This window comes from Kwoniella dendrophila, chromosome 11 (assembly GCF_036810415.1).
Source record: "Kwoniella dendrophila CBS 6074 chromosome 11, complete sequence".
Lineage (NCBI taxonomy): Eukaryota > Fungi > Basidiomycota > Tremellomycetes > Tremellales > Cryptococcaceae > Kwoniella > Kwoniella dendrophila.
Window position 1 is genome coordinate 1,272,179 of NC_089486.1, and position 22,396 is coordinate 1,294,574.

At 38.8% G+C, this 22,396-nt stretch overlaps 8 protein-coding genes across 8 annotated transcripts; 3 read left to right on the plus strand and 5 right to left on the minus strand.

Annotated features, from left to right (window-relative positions):
• Positions 1 to 47: 47 nt before the first annotated feature.
• L201_008029 (uncharacterized protein) lies at positions 48 to 2,619 on the minus strand (the record flags this gene model as incomplete). Its single annotated transcript, XM_066223729.1, has 9 exons — positions 48 to 232; positions 301 to 409; positions 477 to 577; positions 673 to 940; positions 1,063 to 1,310; positions 1,432 to 1,577; positions 1,659 to 1,894; positions 2,009 to 2,232; positions 2,367 to 2,619. 9 exons carry the CDS (start codon positions 2,617 to 2,619, stop codon positions 48 to 50), a joined length of 1,770 nt encoding a protein of 589 aa, XP_066079826.1.
• A 1,085-nt stretch (positions 2,620 to 3,704) lies between these two features.
• L201_008030 (uncharacterized protein) lies at positions 3,705 to 8,213 on the minus strand (the record flags this gene model as incomplete). Its single annotated transcript, XM_066223730.1, has 14 exons — positions 3,705 to 3,767; positions 3,882 to 4,183; positions 4,254 to 5,021; positions 5,084 to 5,157; positions 5,213 to 5,321; positions 5,378 to 5,599; positions 5,673 to 5,874; positions 5,932 to 5,971; positions 6,027 to 6,129; positions 6,203 to 7,335; positions 7,394 to 7,446; positions 7,574 to 7,873; positions 7,957 to 7,995; positions 8,118 to 8,213. The coding sequence occupies 14 exons, from the start codon at positions 8,211 to 8,213 to the stop codon at positions 3,705 to 3,707; spliced, it is 3,504 nt and encodes a 1,167-aa protein (XP_066079827.1).
• A 499-nt stretch (positions 8,214 to 8,712) lies between these two features.
• On the minus strand, positions 8,713 to 13,188 carry L201_008031 (uncharacterized protein; the record flags this gene model as incomplete). Its single annotated transcript, XM_066223731.1, has 20 exons — positions 8,713 to 8,901; positions 8,991 to 9,188; positions 9,265 to 9,350; positions 9,402 to 9,471; positions 9,539 to 9,706; positions 9,769 to 9,878; positions 9,951 to 10,086; positions 10,147 to 10,218; positions 10,279 to 10,387; positions 10,462 to 11,007; positions 11,083 to 11,452; positions 11,515 to 11,722; positions 11,786 to 11,884; positions 11,971 to 12,159; positions 12,230 to 12,369; positions 12,444 to 12,538; positions 12,603 to 12,735; positions 12,831 to 12,893; positions 12,958 to 13,047; positions 13,116 to 13,188. The coding sequence occupies 20 exons, from the start codon at positions 13,186 to 13,188 to the stop codon at positions 8,713 to 8,715; spliced, it is 3,144 nt and encodes a 1,047-aa protein (XP_066079828.1).
• Positions 13,189 to 13,562: 374 nt separating this feature from the next.
• L201_008032 (uncharacterized protein) lies at positions 13,563 to 14,420 on the minus strand (the record flags this gene model as incomplete). The annotated part of the gene is made up of 2 exons (XM_066223732.1): positions 13,563 to 13,748; positions 13,812 to 14,420. 2 exons carry the CDS (start codon positions 14,418 to 14,420, stop codon positions 13,563 to 13,565), a joined length of 795 nt encoding a protein of 264 aa, XP_066079829.1.
• A 1,422-nt stretch (positions 14,421 to 15,842) lies between these two features.
• On the plus strand, positions 15,843 to 16,423 carry L201_008033 (uncharacterized protein; the record flags this gene model as incomplete). Its single annotated transcript, XM_066223733.1, has 3 exons — positions 15,843 to 15,918; positions 15,982 to 16,224; positions 16,341 to 16,423. 3 exons carry the CDS (start codon positions 15,843 to 15,845, stop codon positions 16,421 to 16,423), a joined length of 402 nt encoding a protein of 133 aa, XP_066079830.1.
• A 663-nt stretch (positions 16,424 to 17,086) lies between these two features.
• L201_008034 (uncharacterized protein) lies at positions 17,087 to 17,963 on the plus strand (the record flags this gene model as incomplete). The annotated part of the gene is made up of 3 exons (XM_066223734.1): positions 17,087 to 17,126; positions 17,239 to 17,511; positions 17,647 to 17,963. 3 exons carry the CDS (start codon positions 17,087 to 17,089, stop codon positions 17,961 to 17,963), a joined length of 630 nt encoding a protein of 209 aa, XP_066079831.1.
• Positions 17,964 to 18,593: 630 nt separating this feature from the next.
• L201_008035 (uncharacterized protein) lies at positions 18,594 to 19,306 on the plus strand (the record flags this gene model as incomplete). The annotated part of the gene is made up of 3 exons (XM_066223735.1): positions 18,594 to 18,627; positions 18,751 to 18,963; positions 19,074 to 19,306. 3 exons carry the CDS (start codon positions 18,594 to 18,596, stop codon positions 19,304 to 19,306), a joined length of 480 nt encoding a protein of 159 aa, XP_066079832.1.
• Positions 19,307 to 19,524: 218 nt separating this feature from the next.
• Positions 19,525 to 22,301, minus strand: L201_008036 (uncharacterized protein; the record flags this gene model as incomplete). Its single annotated transcript, XM_066223736.1, has 7 exons — positions 19,525 to 19,548; positions 19,611 to 20,963; positions 21,020 to 21,366; positions 21,437 to 21,737; positions 21,819 to 21,941; positions 22,082 to 22,152; positions 22,268 to 22,301. 7 exons carry the CDS (start codon positions 22,299 to 22,301, stop codon positions 19,525 to 19,527), a joined length of 2,253 nt encoding a protein of 750 aa, XP_066079833.1.
• Positions 22,302 to 22,396: the final 95 nt, after the last annotated feature.

The following is a 22,396-nucleotide window of genomic DNA, read 5'->3' on the forward strand; positions in this document are numbered from 1 at the left end:
ATACAATAGGATACGATCTGCAGGAAAATTGAACAAGGTCCGAGCTGTTACATATGCTTTCTCGATTTCTCGTTCGTAATAATGGGTTGCGAATGATTAATTTGTTGAGGAGTATTTCCCAAAGCTTCTCTATCAAATTCACTTCTTGCTAACTCCAATAAGGCACCTAAATCTCTTGGTCCGATGAAATTCTTTCTACCATCTACAATCCAAGTTATGACAGAAACGATGACTGTAATTCGTGAATTTTCGTTAGCGTCCTTGATTCGAGATTATTTCATGGTTTTGCGTTAAACTCACAGATTAAAGCTAATACAGCCACAGCGTAATTCATATTTTCACCTGTTACTGGTAATTCAGGTGGGAAAAGGAAGAACACTGTAGTCAAAATTGTAAATGCCAAGCCAACCTATATTTGACGCGTGTTAGTATGTAACATTTCGATCATAGATTTAGAAATGAGAGGATGAACTGACAAGATTACAGATAGGTCCGAGAATAGGTCCCAATGTCCAGGTTGGAGCTGGAAGTGAAGGAGGATGCAAGATATGCCTTCCTCTGATAACAACAAGCAAGACTACAATGAAAGTCACAGAAGATCAGCTTGTTGTTACTGTCTTCGATTCCGATCAAATTACAGTGGCAGAAGAGGTAGTTTGTTGGTCCACTTACTTGGAATTGAATAAGAGATATTCAAGAAAACCACAGAACTCGATAAAATAGCATTCAAAGCAGCTGATGAACCTAAATAGATACAACCAAAAATGATAACCAAAGACGTTGTTAAAATGACTGAAGGTATAGGGACACCGTTTCTATTCATTATTGAAAATACTCTGGAAAAAGGTAAACCTCTATCACGTGCAAAAGCATATGACATTCTTGATGAAGCTGTCAATAATCCTTGTGCTGTAAATGCCATTGCGATTATTGGGAATATCTATAGCAGAAGGGTAGAACGATCGCCAAGCGTTAGCAAAACACATGAGAGCAACGATTAGGGCGGTGAGCAAGTTTGACTAGACTTTTTGAAGAAAAGCTATAAAATAGATTGTAACTCACCTGCAAACAAACAGCTCCAGCTTTGGATCCAGTAGCTTGATACATACTTTCCAATAAAGCTCCAGCAGCTGAACTGTTTACTACGTCCACATCCTTTATACTAAATAACAAGCAAATCAAGAATATGAATGATGAACTTGCACCAATACAAACGGCAAGTATCATGGTTTTTGGGGCGTTTAAATGAGGATTAGGCATTTCTTCTACCATATGAGATACTGCGTCGTAACCTGTAAGACCGAACGAACCTATACATAATAATAGTATCAGCTGCATATCTTCAAGGGGATATGGTAGTTCCCGTTGCATCCCGTTGCGATTGAAGGTGTATCATCAATCAAGTGAGGAGAGGGAATGAGCAACGCTTACTTTGGAGTAATCCAAGCAACCATGCAACACCATTGTTCCAACCAGTTTCATTTATATAAGTTCTAAATACGAAATCTCCTGATTGAAATTCTGGTGATGCTGTAGCCAGACAAGTAATAATGATGATAACAGCACCAGTCAATGACCTATGGTTACCATTAGAATCCGAAAATCAGCTTCATATTCCGACATACACACATAATGGCAATAAAAAAAAGGTAACTCACCAGAAAATAGCAGTCTGATTAATTTTAGGTAATAATCTTAAACCGAAAATATTCAAAGCACAAGCACCAAGTGAATATACGGTATATATCAAGAAGATATGCCATCTTTCAACAGAATAATTTGGATGTAACAACGCAATTACACCTGTTATCAATGATCCAGCTAATGAACCTGCTGTAGCTGTTAGAGCCCACCATCCTGCAACTGCAAACCAACCGCAAATCCATGAGATTGCCTAGATTTTGAATAAGAGATGTAGCGTGAGATTAGCATAGTACAAATATCACACATATAACTGGAATAATGATGACATGTAAGATGACGGAAGAAGAGATAATTCCAAACTTACAGGAGCCATATGTGCAGGAGATAAAATAGCTGCCCAATGATATTGACCACCTGAAGTAGGGTAAACATGACAAATTTCTGCCATACTTGCTGCCATAGCTAAATTACCTATAAAAGAAGGTATTATACCCCAAATCACAGCTGTTGGTCCACCTGAAGGTAATGCAATTGATAATGAAGTTGCCATTGCTGTCCATGAATTTAGGATTGCATATGCCAAACCAACTAAGAGGAGAAAATACGTTGAAAGTTCCATCCATTCATTAGCTTTGACCTTTAAGCAAAGTGTTTATCTAACAGCATGTATGTAATGTATATGTATGTACGAAATGATCAAAATAAAAGATATGAAAACTCACCTAAACTTAATAATCTGAAATTCTTATGAGGATGATTACCACCTTCATCATTATTACCATTATTAACTAATCCACCATTTTCTCCTGTACGATCAATAACATTTGTTCTAGATGAATAAGGTCCTAATCCACTTTGTTCTCTATTTATCGATTCTTGTACAGCCTGAGTTGAGTAAGGTCCTTTCAAAGGTGGTTGTTGTGATTGTCCTGCTCCTCCTGCTGTTGCAGTTGCGGAAGAAGAAGTTATTGACATGATATCAATATTGACTTATTTGTTTGTCGCTGAATTTACTTGTTTATGCTTGAGGTATGTGTTTTGTCTATTGTGTGCAATCGATATAAGTTAAGAGCAAGAACGACAAACTACATATATTTATCTGAATATCTCGATGAAAGATAAGAAGCTATCTAACAGATCTAAACCCGGCTAACTTGGTCGAATTGAAATTCGTTTATTCTGTAACTTCAATGTCGTTCTCCAGATTTTATCAACAGAGCCCCAAAATTCAGGTAATATTGTGAAATAAGCGAAGTTGGATAAGTGGTGCTCTGTAAGCGGTCAGAGAAAGGGGTAAAGATGGTGACGAATACCTCTTAATGTATATCAATTTACTTCTTTCACTATAGACGGGGAGCATACTCGTATACCTTTAATTGGAGTAGTGACTAAAAATATCCTTATCCTCCAAAAAAACCTCGCTTGTTTTCGTTTGCGTCAGTTTTTGATTTTTATTTTGGATCTTTTTGGGTTTTGTTCCGTGCCTTAATGATCACATTGGCTATGTTACTGAAAAGATGCCTTTGACATGCCGATAAGCTCGTGTACCATGACTACGTCACCTGCAGCTATTTTTGGGATATTTATTGTACTCGTACTGTAATAGTACCTACCTATCTGTACCTCAGGACATGGTCGTCTTACGCTGTCCTCAATCCTCTAAATCTGTCAATCATCTACGAAATTCCGAGTGATCTGCAATTCTGTCCTCAACGTATTGTAGAAAAATACGGTTCCATCTCATATCATACAGTACATAGATAGCCGAACTACCCTTTGACTGTTGTATCGACAGCTTCACGTTCGCTTAGTTTCACTACTTGTAAAACCGAAGAATGCTAAGCGAGGTCATACGACTATCTTGATAACGCTAGTTAAAGTAGCGCGTTTTATCTGTGATCCGAAAGGGAGATGATTAACTTACATCCCTTGGGCAAATGGAGTCATAAAATTTCATGCGTGATGTTTCTAAGTATCATTTCAGTTCGTGCGAAGATGACCACAAAGAGATAATCGATAATCAATATCTAGTATCTACTTGAACCCCCTCTTTGTAATATCTATTGCTTATTCTCAAATCTAGCTGCCATAGCACTTACACTGCCTCTTGTAGTGTGACCGAACTAGCAAAATACAAATATATCATCAGCGTTTGTTCCACTGTGTGTTGATAAACACGTTCTGATAGTATCAGATGTGAAGAATGGAAATATAGAATTGTCTTTTTGCAAACTCACATTACCCCTACTAGCTCTCTTTAAACCGGTACCTTCAGCTTGAGCAGAAGTAGGTGTACTTCCACCTCCTACAGCAGGTGAATTTGGTCTACTACTATCTCTACTTTTTGCTAAACCTGTACTTTGACCACTACCGATACTGATGGCAGAAGTAGGTGCTGAAGAAGTTGTAGTTTCAGTTTGTGTAGATTGAGGTTTAAACTCATCCGAATCCGCATAGGAAGTCACAATTGAACTTATGCTTGGTGCTCCACCTGTATGCGAAGGTACTCTACCTCCAGCAGGTCTGGGTCCTCTTGCACCTAAAACATAAGGTTATTAGCTTGGTTCAAGCCATCCCCCAATTATCAGTAAGCTGAATTTATGGCTTACCTCTTGGACCTCTTAATCTGGACGTTTCGCCCGATTGTGCTCTTCTCAATCCACCTGACCCACCACCGATAACACCATCTTCAGTGGCTGCTTCTTTCGCGATTGGTGGTGTAGTAGCTCTTCCATTAGTTGCGGAAGTTGGTGGAATGAAAGATTCAGTAGGAGTGGATGATCTAGTATTTGAATTTTGAGGTTCGTATGATGCTGAAGAAGGAGGTCTGAACCCTTCTGTAGGGGTTGTGGGTCTAGAATCAGATGCAGGTTCTTTGAACATAGGTGGTCTATCTTCATCATCGTCACCGACATCAACAGGTGCAGGAGGTGGTACAGCAACTGGTTCTGGTTTAGGTGAAGGAGTAGGTGGCACAACCTTAACTTCTTTTTCAGGTACAGGTGACTTTCTACCTTGGTCTACCCTTTTAAATTCTTCAAGGGGTGGACCGAAACCCAGTGCAGAACCAAGATGAGGTGGTGCGTCATTCTTGCCCGCAGGAGTTGGTGATACAGCTCTTTGAGGATGTTGGAGAGAATGTTGTAGTTCTAAGTAGTGTTGAGCATCTTTTTCACCACTCAACGACGATCTTGAAATCCGTTGATCCACTAAAGCAGTTCTCTTTCTTATTGGCATTACTCTATCAGCTTCTTTCTTCTTTTTCTCTATCAGTGTGGGGAAAAGGGCTGAATAATGGTTGACCAAATCGGCAAGGAAAAGTGAGGGTGTTCTATCACCAATAGTGAGATCGTTTTCCTGCTGTGGTCTCAAGATGGCTAATTGCCAGATTAGCAACGTTGATTTGGGTACAGATACAGATATACGGCTGTTTACTCACTTCGACCGACAGAGAGAGCAAGCTTAGTCACATATACTTCGTTAGATTCAGCACTTTTAGTTGTATCAATTAAACTAGAGATGATTATGGTCAGCCATTTTTCCATTATCTTTTGATGAGTTAGCTTACTCTTTAAAATGCTTGATAACAGCATCAAGTACATAGAGTTGAGATCCTGGTAATCTACCAAGAACGGATGTCACAGCACTTGTCATATCCCTTTCTTGATCAGCCCCGACTAAAGTGACACACTGTTAGCTCTTCTCAGATTGCCAGATGTGACAGCTGACTCACTAGCAGGATAAACAGCCTTTGCATCTTCCCATCCTTCCCAGCCTAAGACAGGGGGATTGAGCTCTAATAAATAGAGCTTCACTGTACCGGCTGCGATGGGCAAGTTAAACTTCTTGACGATATTAACTAGATCATCAAGAGGGATCTGAGGGTTGTTGATTGCATTTCGGAGCATGTGAGTTTCGTTGAGAGGTACTTCGTATATCCATGATCGACGTCGCTCTATTTATTACGATTAGCTGTTGTAGCTGTACTCGGGAAGTTATTCGCACAACCATCGGAAGCCATCACTAACCATCGTCTGGCACACTTTGGTACATCTCCGTCAAAGCCCTCAATAATGCTTCTAGAGCTTCAGGTATAGCGCCCTTAGGACGGGGTGGAGCAGATACCAGTGATTTCCACCCATGTTCTCCTGACCACCTTCGTAAATCAATACCGAAATTGACATCAGGTATATCTGTTTCAAGCGATTCGTAGATATGTGGATGAGGTCGCTGTTGGATCGCGAGTTAGTGATACTGTAGAAGTTGGGCAAGATACGTCTAACTTACGAAAGGTCCAGTTCGATTACCTTCGATGAGGGCTTTGATGCTATTCAAGATGATGAGTTGAAGTAAACAACATTGTTATGGAAAAGTAAACTCACTCTGCTTCAGGGTTGAAAGCTTCTACACCTAAAGAAGTTCCTTTTTGTAATTCTTTCAATTTATCTGGTAATCTAGCTAAAGCTTCCTCATACTGTTGCAATACTGATTATATTTGAGTATTTGGTATATCAGCTGTTCAACCCATAATGTCTTTGGTTGAGTAAATGATACTTACCAGTTTTGACAGCAACCAATCTTTCTCTTTCCCATCTTTCCCATAATCTTAAACCTTTTTCAATAGATTGTTCCATTTCTAATCTTCTCTCTTCTGCATTTCTTATACCTTCTTTATACAAATCATTCGATTTATTCGCTTCTTTCCTCAATTTGACATACGTAGGTTCATCAGATGTATTGTTAGCTAAGGAAGCAGGTAAATAAGATTTAAACATTGTTAAATTAGGTAATGCATTTGTTGCTGTTGAAGGTGATAAAGGTGAAGTTAAACCCATTGAAGCTAAAGCTTCATTAGCTTGATTTAAAGCTGAATTTTGATTAGATTTTTCATTCTTAAGAATGTAATATGTATCTTCAGAAGAATCAAATCCTCTACCAACACCGATTCTAGTAAAATAACCTAATTTATATAATTCTGAAGAAGCTTCTTTACATCTTTCCCAATCATTTCCAAAACCTTCAATATTCTCTTTTAACCATTCAACTAATTCTTCACCTGAAAAAGTTTTTTCATATGTACCTAAAATTGTATTTCTTTGTCTTGATGCTAAAGCTGCATTTGATCTATTTGATTGTGAGAATGGTGCATCTGAATATGGTGCTAAATTCGTTAATAAATATGTATCAAATTTTTGTAACAAGTCTTTCAATGCTTGTGGTGTTAATGATAATCCTGATAATAAGATTGGTTCAACTCTTGAATTTGAAGAAGATGGTGTAGTAGGTGAAAATGGTGTTTTAGATGGAAGTGGTGGTCCGCTTCCTCCACCGTTACCTGATGTGTGTATAAATGGTTTTCCATCTGGATCTGTAGGTGGAACAAATCTTTCTTCTCTTGGACTGGTTGGACTGGTGATTCCATCCGGACTGCTGATTGTAGGTAGCAATGGACTAGGTGGTGGAGGTAAATCTTTCCCGTCAATTGAGAGGACTGGTTTATGTTTTGATGGACTAGACGTTAATGTCGCAGGGGAACTTTGGACTGAAGCAGCTCGAAGCTTTTCGGATATTCTATCTGCTACAGTACCTGCTCTACGTAAATTACTTGGAGAAGCTTTGTGATGCGGTCGAGGGGAGGTAGTGTAATTATCAGCTGGAGGAGAACGAGCAGAAGCAGGTGCGAATTTAGCGCTATAGAATTTAGATATGTCAGCTGTGGTGTCTCAAGAAGAGCGAAAAATTAGCTTACTCATCTTCGCTGTCATCAGCCGCACGAGATCGGTTCACGTAAGTTTGGTGTAGCTAATATAATGTTTATCAGTCGTTTAATCTCGAAGTGTGACAATATATATCATAAGCGGTATGTTAATGTACTGTTTATACGGTACACGAAACAAATTTAGAACATATAGGATTGGAGAGAACATACATTATTTAATTTCGACTTTTCTTTTTCCCAATTATTTACCACACCACCTTTACCTAAAATATCAGATTTAGATTCTTTAATTCTAATCTCATGTCTTTCTTTCCAATTTTTAAAACCTATTAAAATTCTTTGTTCTAATTCTTTCGATAAATTTAAATGTGATTCACCTCTTGCTGATGAAATTCCTTTCAAGTTTAATAGAGTATGTTGTAATGATGTTGTTGTAGCTGATGAAGAAATTGATGATAAAGGTGGATTTAAGAGTGATTGGGATAATTCGTAATGGCATTTGATTTGTGACTATTTAGAAATATCCGTCAGGGAATAAGCTTCTATCTCTAGTCGAATTGAGTTTTACTAGGATTTATAGGATATCTACTTACATCTATAAATGCTACTACATCATCATTCTCTAGACAACCCTATTTGAACGGAAAACCCATCAGCATATAGTTGCTCAAAGTATGTAGGAGAAAGCATACGAGACATATTATTCAGTCTGTATAGCTGTCTTGGAGATACCTGTTGGAACAGCTATACTCACCTGTTCTAGAGACTTGAATAATACTTCTAGACCAGATCTGTAATCAGGCGACCAGAAAGAATTGTAGAATGATGGTGGGAGAGTTACAGGAGCCATGATGGCTATATCCTCCAGTCGTGTGAGGTTTTAATACTATTGTATATTTCGTCAAGGATGGATATATGTGTATATGGTATGTTAAATGATTGTGGAGGTATATGCAAGATTAAGATTGAAACTATGCTTCTGATTAGTGATTGAAGGCTATTGAAAGTTATACCAATGCAAGTGAGAATGTGAGAAGCGAGCAATGAGGATGACGACGGTAGTGGTGGTAGTGAAAGTCGCGTTGAGTGGAGAGGAGCGAGCGTAACAGCGGTAGGAGTGGGGGAATAGAGTAAACCCTGAATTACGATTATGGCGGTGTGTACTAATCTGATTACGATATTTTGTAATACTCGAGTAGCGTTTCATGTTTCATTACGATATTTACTCCTTTTTTTGTTTGATACTGTACTTGTTCCCAATAGCCAATTTGTCAATCTCACCAGGGAGAAAAGAATCATTTTCAGATCTATGACAAGTTGAATGCATATGCAGAGTCGTCAATAATTAATCATACAGCGTTTCCATATCTATACCATTTAGCTCTACATTCAACAGCTTCTTTCCTAACATTTCTTAAAGGATCATCCAATGATTTACCTAATTCTCTAATAACAATTGATTTATGTTTATGTAAAATTTCAAATCTAATTATATCTGGGAAAATTGATAAACAAGATAAGGCTGTTATCCTTACTTTCTGCTCATCCAAGATATACAATTTGAATATCCGTATAAATCAGTGATTTATTCCCCTTGCAACAAATGTAAATTAAGATATCTACTTACAGGCGAAGTAGGTAAACCTTCTTTCCTTATTATGCTTTTCAACAAAAATTCAACCATAATTTCTACATTTTGATGTATAGCTCTATCGACTTCTTTGGAATCACTAGCAGTTTCTAATATTGATATAAGAGTTGTTATAGCATTTGTACGTTGCTGAGGATCAGGTAAAGAAAGGGATCTCAAAATTGGTGGAAGGATCTACAGAAGATATTTTGGTAAATGAGTTGAATAACATCTCTTTGATATGTTCGAGATTTCCGAAATTCCAACTCACATTATCTAGATCTGCTAAACAAAGAGAAGCTGGGACAAGTGGTAATAAACTTGCAAAAGCAGTCAAGTAAACCAATCTGCCTGGACCTGAAGGACAAAATTAGCTTTGTCGAACAGGGTATATTGAAGATAGCTCACCTGAAGCTTCCTTGTCACCAGCAGTCAATTTTGGTAATACAAAATTCCATAATTTCTGGGCGTGTAACAACTATCCATATCATACGTTTTCAGTTGTAGTCACGTTGAAAGACCTTTCCGATGATGTGTCAACTCACTTTAGCTGTCAAATGACTTTTACCCTTCCCTTGAGCCAATACACTGAATCCACTTGCGGCATACTGTACAAAGTTAGGATCAAGATTGGATAGACTCAAGATATCGATAACTTTGTCGAGAGCAGTGTATGATAATGGATTACGCAGTAAAGCTATAGCTTTTACAATCTAGTTCACAGATGTTCAGCTATATTTCTCTGGTCAGGTTACAGACGATTAGCTGAACTAACATGTAAATACACTGATAATCCTCTTCGTCTAGTTTCGAGGTCTTTCGATGTGTCCTGTATCTCCGCAGACCATATACTACCAAGTATAGTCTCGAGAGAATCTTGTAATTCTACGTTAGACCGAGGTATCAGCTTTGGCTTTCTCCTTTCGACATCTAAATGGTGGGTAATGCTTGACATACCGCTTTCTCGTTTATTGACAAAAGCGCAAATCAAATCTAGACTATGTTTCACTTGCCAAGAGTCTTTAGCTACGTTGATCGTCCAATGTATCTTCGAACTTAAAAACTCGGCTGCGGAAGAGAATGGTAATGCAGTCTAGATATTTGTTAAATCAGCTGTAATGCACAAAGACGAATTGTCACGAACCTGATTTACGTCTCCTTTCAATCCTTGAACAGTTCCAGCATACAAAGCTATCAAATCTTGCTCGGCGGAAGAGGCTCCAGTCTATGCGTATTCGTAAGCTATTGATAGCTGAAATGTAAGATCCCGCCTTTTTGGACTCACTCTTAGCGGTGACCCAACTGAACCAACGTTCGTCTTTTCATGTATCACTTCTGCCCAATCACCCTTTTCGAAAGCTTGGTAGACTGAATTAAACCATTTACTTTGTTTCCTATGAAAGACTCATATAATGATCAGCTTGTTTTCCCTTTATTCGCGGAAGATGCCAAGCTGGGCTAGACTCACTCAGTGCTCAATTCCCATACTAAACTCTCAGTGATTTTAGATATTATAGCAATTAACCTTCTATCCTTAAATAACGGTTGGACATCATCCAATTTGAGATTCTGGGTCGAGGAGGTAGAGGCAGATACGACCAAAGTATTTAATCTAGGGACAATTTGATCAATATATCTAATTGAATCAGAATGTTTTTCCTTTATTTTTTTATCTATTACATTTTGTAAAGAATTTAATAGATCCCATGAATAAGCAATATTACATTCTCTTATATCAAATTCACCCATTTCTTCTTCTTGTACTTTACTAGATGATGAAGATAATAAATCTAATTTGGTTGTTATTCGTATAATCAGAGTCTGAAACAATGCTGGTTGAATACATAATTTTTTTAGGGATGATAAGATAGATCTATATTTCTCTCTTGATATGTGATCTGAAGCTGAAGGTGCTGAATCAGGTAGATTGTGGAAAAGTAATGGTAATGTAAGTGATTCGATTATCGTGGGATGATGAGTGGAGATGGTGGTGAGAGATTTGATCACTTCTGGCCTACATGACCAGCGTATTAGTGATATCTGAAAAGCCCGCGCAAGACGAATAACTGTCGGGACCAGGTTAACTCACCTTATTTCTGGATCTTGATCATTAATCAGAATATCATCTAAACCCCTTACAACATCTTCGACATCCTCTTTTACCCAGAAATTAGGTATTTGTACACAAGCGGTACATCCTTTTATAGCAGGACTTTTCAATCCTTCTGTTCTTAAACCTTCTCGCAGAACATCTAGTATACTATCACGATAAGGTTCTAGAGATTGTTCCTGATCTTGCGATCTTTGTGAGACAGAAGACGAATAAACTGATTGTACAGCTACCAGTAGGGAGGATATCGTTGAAAGGATTGGCGATCTATGAGACGGTACTGAAGGTGAATTGAATTGACGGAATAATTGCGGTAATGCTTGGGATATAATGAATTTACCCGCAGAAGCTGTAAGGGAATGTTCAGCTTGCAAACCTTGGCAAATGACGAACGGAAATAAGTCGACTCACAAGATGCACGGAATATAGCTGCTAGTATTTTCGTAGCTGCTATAGCTTGAGTTTTATCAGGTTCATTCAGTATTTCCAGACATTGTTTAACGATATCTTGCGCTAATCCTGTTGGTGCATCTTGCTCAGTAGGATATAATGTATGTATAAGAGATTCTAAAGCTGATAAAGCAGCTGCTTCTATCGACGTATCCGAAGAGTATAGTATCTGAAAGGGAACAATAAGCTTCAAGTGTTGAGAACTGCCATCCCAAATGTCGAAAAAGCTTACTTCAGTCTTTATACCTTCCCACAATTCACTACCTCTTTCCCTAACAGCTTCGGCTCCGTAAACAGGTAAACAAGCAGCAATAGTCAATTGCAGATCTCTCTATTAAGCATTGATCACAGGTCATGATCTATCAGCTTTGTGGCTCTTCATACATGAGTCAGCTGAAAAGCTTGTAATCGACGTACCATACTTGGTCCCGTCAATGTACCGAATTTTTCTAGGAATAACGGTATAGCCATTTTAGCGAAATAAGGTGAAGAAGCCATACATTTCCTCAAAGCGAGTTTCAGATCATCTGCCGTTATACCATATGGATCATTCGGTGGTGGTCGGAACGTTATTGGGAAATAACAAAATGTGATATCGAAGAAGTCCTACATGAATGATTAGCAGTTAGTTCAACTTCCCTCGTGAAGCGTCCAAATGCAATGACGAAAGACTTACCTCAATATGATCTTTAACTTCGAATTCCAACAAAATCACTCTATCTATCGAGAATAGTAGCATAAGATTTCTAGGATCTTTTTCACCATCTACCATTTTTGTATAACTATTTATGAAAGATGTTCCCATTGATTTAAGAGCTGGTTGATATATCAGCAGAGTTTGTCAGTTATTAATAATACGAAAATTAAAGCGTTTACACTTTTACACTAACCATTTCGGTGTGCAGCCAGAAGACTATCAAACAGAACATAAACCATATGCCTTGTAGCTTGTACATATGCTTTCATGTTCACATTTTCCACAATCCTATTTGGCTTATATCAGCTTACCTGACTTCAGTTTGTCATATTGAACATGACTGATTACATACCCTTTGTAGACTTCCACAGCAGCATCATCGTCAAATGTTGATAATCTCGATAAAACCGTTAATCCTCCTAAAGCAGGTGGTAAAGAATCAAAATCATCAAGTTTGGAAATGTAGAAGTTTGTCAATGTTTGAGCTACATCACAAAATTTTCCATAATCAGCTACATTATATAAACGATATGTAACTAAAGCAGCTGCTTAGGATTATAAGGAATAGTGTTTAACATACTAGCTTGTCTATTGATTTTAGCTGGATTAACAGCTTTGAGAGAATTCGATAAGAATGTCAAGCCTAGCAAGAAAGTCGTTTCAGCTTCTTTACACCCACGGGATACACCAGCTGATCGTTGACTTACCATTTAACCGTACTTCATCTTCTGTAGAAGTCAAATATTCCCCTAAAGCTTTAACGATCTCCAGTAATCCTACTTTTCCATCGTTGACAGCTATATAAGTCCCGAGATATCAGCTGTAAGACGCAACAAAATATTGATCTTTCAGCTGGCATGCTCACCTTCCACAAGATCTTGAGGAGGAGTCAGTTCAGAAGTCGAGATTTGCGTTCGAACTACTCTAGGTACATCCATTTTTATGATAAGGAACTGACGAAGAGAACAGGTTGGATTGATTAGGAATTGACAGTCAGTTTAAAAATTTTCAAGACTTTTCCTTCTTGTTTCAATTCTGCGCTTTCCTCCTTACTGGAATGCTATTTTAGCCAATTATGATTATGAAGAGAATAATATTGATCAGAACATTAGCAACTTTCACTCGTCATTTCAACATTTCAAAGCAACCGGAATCATCATCATACAAGCGGAGGATGCCGCTTTGCTTGCTTGCTTAGCTTGGTTGCAGTCTGTGGCGGTAGTAGATACAAATGTGTACTCGTAGGTATTGTAAGAATTGTAGTTATGATGCATGCGATACGAAAGTAAGTTATTCAATCCATTGCAGTCACTCATGCTTGCTTAACATTGCCTGCTTTATCTTTTGCAGTTTGATCTTTTTCTTCTTTATCTCTTTTTTGTTGATCTCTTTCTTCTTTATCTTGTTGGGATTTGAATTTTAAATTCGTATCTTTTCGCCATTGACATATCATTCCACTATCCATGCAACCTCTACATGATGGGTGAACAAGATCACACTATGAGATATAGAAAGAGTCAGTAAATAAGATGAGAATGAGAACAGTCTTGGAATTACTCACTTTGATCTTTCGATCACCGCAACGAACACAAGCTTTACCTACTCCCGCTCTTTGCCTCTTCGGTCCACTTACTTTGAGCTTTTTGGCTGGTCTTACTTCCTCACCATATTCTAATCCCCTTTTAGTAAAGCGACTTTTGCCAACTTCAGCGTTATTGGGATTATTGATAGTGTAGGTATTATCAACGTAGCTGAAATTGTTGGTATTATCATTAGAATCATGAATCCCGTAATTCTCGTCATTCACTTGGTTATCAATATTGTTTTCATGAGTTTCTAAATGATTTTGTGATGCTAAATAATTCATCATAAATTCCAATACTTCAGGTGACATTTCTCCTATCTCACACAGTGGCGTGTCAATTGTAGAAGTAGGCGAGGATACTTTTGAGGTCTCAGCGATAGTATCGGATGATGTAGTGGGTGAAAGACCGCCATTAAAATTATACCAGAAACTTGTTAATCCAGCATCGAGAATAAATTCCGTTGATAGATCGTATTCGCTCCAATCAACTACATCAACTGGTGCTGAAGGTGAATCCACAATGTACGGAACTGCTAAGTGGCAGATATTCAGGTCGGCGAGGTCATAAGCAACTACTTCACACATCGTTAAGGTTGATTTACTGAATGTATGAGTACTGTATACAGGGACCAAGAGATATAAGATAAGTTGAAAAATCGCATGATGAGAGGCAACAAATTCATGCTTTTTATATCAAACCTGAGTAGCCTCTCTGTGCAGTGTAACGGTATAGTGAGCGATTATACAGGGTTACCACTGCAATAAATCTGGGAAAACACTTTCAAGGTTCATGAGAGCTTGCGTCTGTCTATTTATATATATTGATGTTGACATTTGGTATTGACATCTCATCAGAATTGATAGAATTAATCAAATCAAATCAAATCACTAATCGAAAACGCCGTGATTAAACAAAATAAGCAAGTGGCTATATTTCCGAACTTTAACAGTGCTGATTGTCGAATCAAATCGATAGTTTATGTTCAAAAGCATGTCGACTCCATATAGCTCGTTGATTATGCCCAATTGATTATGCGATTGTGATGAGCTGGAAGATGTTGTGTTGTACGCACTAACTGTTTACTTGTTTACTTGTTTACTTGTTTCTGAAACACCACATGAAACACCACGAATTTGATCAAGTACCGGTAAACAAAAAACCAAATCACGTGTCTGTCTATCCGCCACTCTGAATATTAGTAGTGATGTGTGATTTTTTCTGGTTTGCATTGATATCTTTGCATATTTGTGATATGCATAGATGCAGTACATACTGGGGGATACACTAAGGAGATTGTGATTTATGCTGGCTATGGGTGCATGCTATGTACAATGAAAGTGATCGAGTGGCGAATCGTTACAAAAGGCAACAGTACGATATGTCCTTGGTCGTCTACTCTTACAGTATTTGCCTTCTCATTAAACCCCCATTTCATCTTTCATATTTTAAGCTTATGAGATTTGATGGCACATTTTCAATAGATTATTCAGCTTGCGCCATAGAAAGGTAAAAGACAAGCTCGTCCAAAGCATCTACTTTGAGAACACAGAACGTTGAAGTAAAATTCTGAAAGTGTCCAGTCCATCCTTTCATAATTCAGTACGCTTCGAAAGGTCTCAGATTCCACATATAGTAAACCAACCTTTAAGGAATAATCGAGAGGAAATGCATAAGAGAAGATCTACAAGTTGTTGTAAGAAGCACAAAATTGCTATTTGTCATGACTTTTATGAGAGGTGGGGAGATCTGGATTGTCCATTTACTACAGCGAAATGACAACGAACTATCACTCTCTATAATGGAGATTTGGAATGCAGCTCGCTAGACATAAGCATTGCCTGGGTTATGATAAGCAGAAAAACTTCACGACCGTTCTATCTGAATTGGAAATGATGTCGTGAAAAGGTATAAATACTGCACGATTGATTCGCCATGACCACAGCTTGCATACTCTACACTAATCATTTCCATCATCTAATGCAACCTAACGAAGTAGTATAATCACAATGAGCGCAGATTACGGAACGTTTAATAAACCACAAGGAACAGTAAAAACTTTCGAGGATGTCAAAACTATCCTGAGTGAGCTACATTTTTCACCAAATCAGAGTATCTGGCTAACGATATCGACTGTATCATGTACAGGCGGATATACCGAAAGTATCGCGTCTGAATACGAGAACAGTTCAAGGGGACGCAAAAAGCCATCTGCTTTATTTGATGAATGCGTTACGAAAGCTCACGAAAAATGGAGCTCTGAGCTATCCTGCTCAATCCCACTCACCGATGGCACATCAGTGGATTTGGATATTTGCTCAGAGAACCTTACTTGTACAATCAGAAATGTGATAGCAAAGAAAATCGATATGAGAAATCTCTACGAAGATAGTGAGTTTTTGGACACTGTAGCAATTCATGCTCATTTTATACAGTATTTTTTGCAATTCCCCATCCGTCCAGTGTTACTAAACAATACTGACTCATCTCGAAATTTCTTATCGTAGACGTCAAAAGTGGAGTTGCCCATATAATCAATCGCACTCTGCAAGACGAGCTGACCAGAATCTCTGACAAGTTCGACAAATAGTGAGGGAGTACAGTAACCAAGTTCAGATGAGAGAAGCTCATATTTGTTGCTCCTGTCGAGGAGAAACGTAATAGATTATTGTCCACATGTTCTAACCCCCATGATTGATTTTTAAAGTCTTTACAGATGATGATGCACACATAATTTCAATAATACTGCATTTTCAGAACTTCTCTTAATGTAGTGTAATATACAGTTTTTCTAAGTGTAATTTCTTTGTACTCGAGTCCAGTAGGTGATTTTGCGATAAGTGTAAAAGGGTTTCATCTTTAAGTGGCAAAAACAGTATTCGACTCTTCATGTCTGCAGAGGTCTAATTAAGTCATCCGCCATCCTAAGCTGACCGGCCACCATTGTGAAACCTTTAGATACCGTAAGTAAACTGTACGTCATACTGAACCTCGAAGCGACTCAAGCATTTTGTTTAATCCATTGTTCAACTATCAAGGGACGCCAAGCTGCATACGCCTTCGTTCGAGGACCAAATATGACTCTTCTTGTCTTGCGAATCAGTGATTTGCCACTCACCCTCCAACACCATGAAGCTCTGTACGTGATATAAAGTCTGACGAGACATTTGACTCGATGAATCAACTTAACTTCAACTCTCAAACAAGCTAAACCGTTTACCGGTTCATAATAATCGATCATACAACAGCTAACATGGACATTCGAAGTATCAAGTATGACGAATCAATCTTAGGTAAGTAATCATACTCGTATATAATGTAATGTCAACCAGAAGTCGTTCTATGAATCCTGTAGAATATTCTCAACCCATCGTAAATTATGCTAATTTGGTGCCATTCCAAAAGCGACATACGTGGCAGAAGTGAAAGAGGCGTATCGGTATCACATCAATGATGCATCCACTATTCCGATATCTGAGAGACATATAGCGTATACTCCTAAAGAATTGTTTCCCATAGCTGCCTCAAGAGAGCTGGAATATTGGAAAGCTCTTAATCGTGTGGCTGATTCAGCATCACGAATGGATATGAGTGTGGCATTCGGAAATTTCAACAATAAAGTCAATGAAGAACTGAAAAGTGTTTTATCCTCGGTTCAAGATCATGAATATGACGAGAGTGAGTAGAGTTTGCCATTGTCCAGCTTCTTTGCCTATTGATCGTATCCCTGCCTTAGGTTGGGACCCGGGGCGATAGGATCCGCAACGCAGGATGATGGACAAAAAGCTGAATGTTGGATTTTACGCGTTATAGCTGTCATCTCAAAGGTCAACACAGTCATTGACAGAATGGCCCCTGGGCATTGGCAATCGCTCCAAGATTCTGAAATCGAATCAACACAAAAAGCCAGTCCCCAATTGCCCCTCAAATATGGGTCGCCTGTTCCTACTACCGATGGAGGTAGTCATATCATTCATCCATCCAATTCGACTACCAGAGTAGAGGGCTACTCTAGTCAACTACCCAGTAATACTACTGGAGCAGAAGTTACTTTTCCCAGTAAAGGTAGTACAAGAAAAACAATTAAGGACTGGTTTTGTAAAGGCAAGAAACGTGGTGGTCGTAAATAGAGTTTCTGAAATTACCCTTCGAGGCCTGTTTGATATCCTTGCATAATCAAGCTATTCTTATGAATGGCTTAATTATGCATACTCGTAGTCCTTTTGAAAACTTGTTCTCCTTGAATGTTGTGCGTATGCTCAATCGGCCACCTTTGGTCTTGTGCGCATCAGTCTACAACTTGATCTGGGTATTCCGCTATATAGTAATTGAACAAGAATGGAGAGCACTAGTGGATCATCCGATATTAGCGGAGACATGAGATACACACTTTGCCTTCCTTCAAAGGTGCGATTACTGGAAGACACGTTTTGCCGTTATATATGATATGGGCCTAGCATCAAAAGAGAAGTGGTCGAATGGGTATCGGAAGATATAAAGGAGGGTTATAGTGCGAAGATATGCAATATCGTACCATCAGCGAACCTTCCATTGATTCTCGAAAGTTCGAAGAGCGCTCGCTCCACAGTAACACCTCGCAATACTACGAGTAGGAGGATTGACGGTATATAATCGGTATCACGACCCCCCTCTTTACATCGATACTTTCAAGTGCATTACACAAATTCTGACTCTCTTCTAAGAACTCGTTAATAATCTAAGTATTTTGGCGAATTGAAGTTATAAAAGAACAAAACAAAATGTCCAGTCAGTATGAACGTTTTTTGAAAATACGTGAGTACATTAAGCACAAGGATCTCCCTCTGGTATATCTTTAGGTTCAAACACAGATCCTTGTTATGCCTGGCATTGTAAAGTTGCCACGAAACTAAGGAGCACGTTCTTTCACGATTACAGAGGAAATACAAGGAGAGATCCTTGAGCAGTATTCTGATCAAGTTACTTCGGCATCAGATATAAAATCAAGCTTGCTCCGCGCTGTTTATACCGTTCACAGCAGACATACAAATGACCACTGCAACACCGGACTTTTAGGTGAATATACTGAAAAAATCAAAGCATGTGCTTCTAATCCTCATAAAATATGGGATGATAGTAACTCAATTAGTCGTAAGTACTGATTTCCCACATACTGATACGTTGTAAGATTGAAGTTGGGTTTTCGAAGATCTCAAACCTGAGTTCCCGCTAATTTATTGCATCGTCTCATCAAATCATAGAATTACTTGCAGACACAGCATCAGAATGTTTGAATTCGTCATCATCAACTTCGTCCTCACACACTAGACCGAAAGTAAAGTTGCCATCTAGGTCAAATACGGGTACCCAGCCTACTATAGTAGAAGAACATCCTGAAGAAATGACATTAGCAGATCAATCGTCCGCGGGAATTCCGTCAGTTCCTGGTTTTAGCAGAGATGCTAGAAGAGGAACTTGGCCTAGACTATACTAAACGCAACCTATAAGATGCTATACTGATTGTTGAGAAGATGCCACGTTCTTAGTTTATGAATTTCATCTAATTTCCTACAGATTGAATACGGTAATTTTTGTAAATACAACATTGCTTGATAATTTGATGTCATTGAGTACGCGATTGCAAACTTAATATAACATGATGATTATTACAGATTTGATAGCCGCGATTCTTCGGACATGACTCCTTAATAATCAGTCATCAAAGAGGGATTTGAACTATAAAAACAAATAGATGAGCCTAGTTTCAGTTTTCATCAAGAAATCCTCCCTAGACTTACTTTCGTAGAGCCCTCTGGATTCTGCGTAGGTTCACCAACTTCCTCATCATCAGTTAATTCGTCAACTTCCTCTTCTTGCGGTTTATTTTGTCGTGATGTCGGTTTCGAAGGGCTATGTTGAGTACGCCTATCCAGACTACGAGTTGACTGTTGCTTCTCTGGACTTCTCGATGATGTTTTATTAGGAGAAGATCTAGATTTTTGTGGTGATATAGATCGACTTTTGGTTGGACTAACTGATTGACGATGTACTTGTCTACCATTGGAAGGTGGTGATGGATCATCTATTGTGATATCCCAGACTAGACCTGATTCATTGGTGTTATCACGACTATTCGTGGTCGTATCATTACTGATTGAATCTGTGACTCTATCAGGATGATGTGATCTTCTACTTTGGTAGCCAGAATTGGAAGTATCAATTGATCCTCTTATAGGTGATGATTGATTAGACCTGGAGTTTGATATCGATATTGAGTCTCTGCTTTTCCCTTTTTCTGGTGATCTTGAATCCGAATTTCTCGATTGTCTTTCAGTCAAATTTCCAGTCTGTCGGATACGTGAAGGTTGACGAGATAAAGATGATCTACCTCTTTCTTCCTCGAAATCGGCCGTTTGTACAGGTGGGTGAGCATGTTGTTGGGAAGATTGGGATCTAGAGATCTCCTCTTCCATTTCTCTTTCATCTTCTGCATCAGCAGCTTCTAATTCATGTTCCAAATTCAAATCATCCAAACCTGCTTGTTGAAGCAATTCAGCTTGACTCATCCGTACACTTTGAGTTCTTCTAGGTGATACTTGTTGGTTCTGAGTATCCTCATCATCATTACGCTGTGATGCAGCGAAAAATAGAGCTTCTGGGCCATCTTGATGTGAGGGTGATACATGATTGGGACGATCTACTTCCATCTCTTCCTCATGTTGTCGGGATCCCAAGGGGGCACCGTTGTGCTGGTGGGATGATGAGGCATAGTAGACGTTACTCATTGGCTCTTGCTGAGGAGTTAGATGAAGAGTTGATCGTTTTCTAGACTGACTAGGTGTTTCAGACCCTTTCCTCTTTCTACTACTGGATGTAGTGCTAGTTTGGGATTGATTTCTAGCGCTAGTCGTAGAATTGGAGAGTGCAGGTTGACGAAGGGGTGCAGGTGGAAGATCACTATTTGATCTCTTAGGTTCAACTGAATTTGATCGAACGTCATTAAAGGCTTCACAAGCCGTCGTAGCAATAGCGCAAAAGATCGAGAAGTCTTCAAATTCTTGATCCAAACTAGTCAGAGTGAGAGGTTGGCCAGGTTCAGAAAAGGATACGTTCAGTGTGGCCGAGAGGTGTTCTGCTAGCATGAGAGTTGCCTGGTCATCGCAGGAATGTTAGCCACAAAAACGTTCTCATGCGGCACGCAGCTTACTCTGAACTCCTTCATTGGTAAAGTGAGATCTACCCTATCCCCGACAACTTCATAGTCTTGGAACTCATCCGTATCAACCTTGATTTCCGTACACAAACCACCACCTCCCATACCTTCCCATGATTTGACTCTAACTTCTCCAGGAGTAAACATCCAACCTAATTGATCTGTTCCACCTGAATTTCCGTTTCCTGGATAAGCTGATCCACTTGATATAGCAAAATTATCTAACCAATCTCGAAGGGTCCGAGTGGCAATGACAAATCCAGATGGTGTAGTATCTGGATCTACATCTGCTCGAAGGAAATCTGATGATCCAAGATGAAGCGAATGCTTTTTTGTCACTCCTGTATATGTAGATTCATGTAAGGGATGATATTATTGTCACCTGATGATATAGTGGAGTGATGTACTCACCGTGTTTGCATACCAATCTAACGATTAATTTAGATTCTATACTCGTTCTAGTATCCTCATCATCTGTGAATTCCTCTTCATCACCAAAATGTCTTGAACCAGTTTTACTTGTGCTATTATCATCATTATCCGCATTACCATTATATCCTGGTATTCCGACCGATGAACTTCTGGTATCTCTATCACTATGACCTTTACGAAATTGTAAAGGACGTAATTCGTTTGACGGATCAATTATTCTTAGATCTAACCTTGTTATAGTGTTTATCTGTGCGGGTTTACCTAATACTGCTAACACTGACTATGGAAAGAGAGAAGAGATCAGTTGATCTAAAGGTTTTTCTCCTCCATCAAGCAATTCCAGAAACATCTGAGGACTCACTTTGACTAGTAGTTTACATTTTATAGCTTTTCTGCTCTTTGCGTTCCACCTGCAGAAGAAATTCTCTTGTAATTTGAACAAGCAGAATGCGGATTTTGAGGAATTCGTCACAGACATCTCCCACTGCTTTTGATTAGATTCGATCAGCATACCGATTCAAACATATAAAGATATCATGAAGATGTGTGATTTTATTCCAACATGTTACGAATAGAGGGAAGAGAAGAAATTATTGGGAAAAGAAATAGTAATGTCAGACTTACTGCCTTAGAAGACGCATGTATATTCAGATCATCTCCATACCTCGATGCGCACTGCAGGATACGCATAAAAGCTATCGGGAACGGGAAGAGTTACGGTCAATCACTTGTTACCAGGACCTTGAGAGCAGCCCTCGCATTCGGAAGCAAAGTCTGAAGTGAGCGAAGGAATGTGAAAAGGTAGCTTACTTTTCAGATTTTCACCTTTGATCGAAGCGTCCATATTGCTTATAATGGCTATCAGCCATCGAGATCCTGTTAAGTTCTGCTCTACTAGTGAGAAGTTGGAAAGAAGCTGAGGTGAAGAAAAGGAAGCAA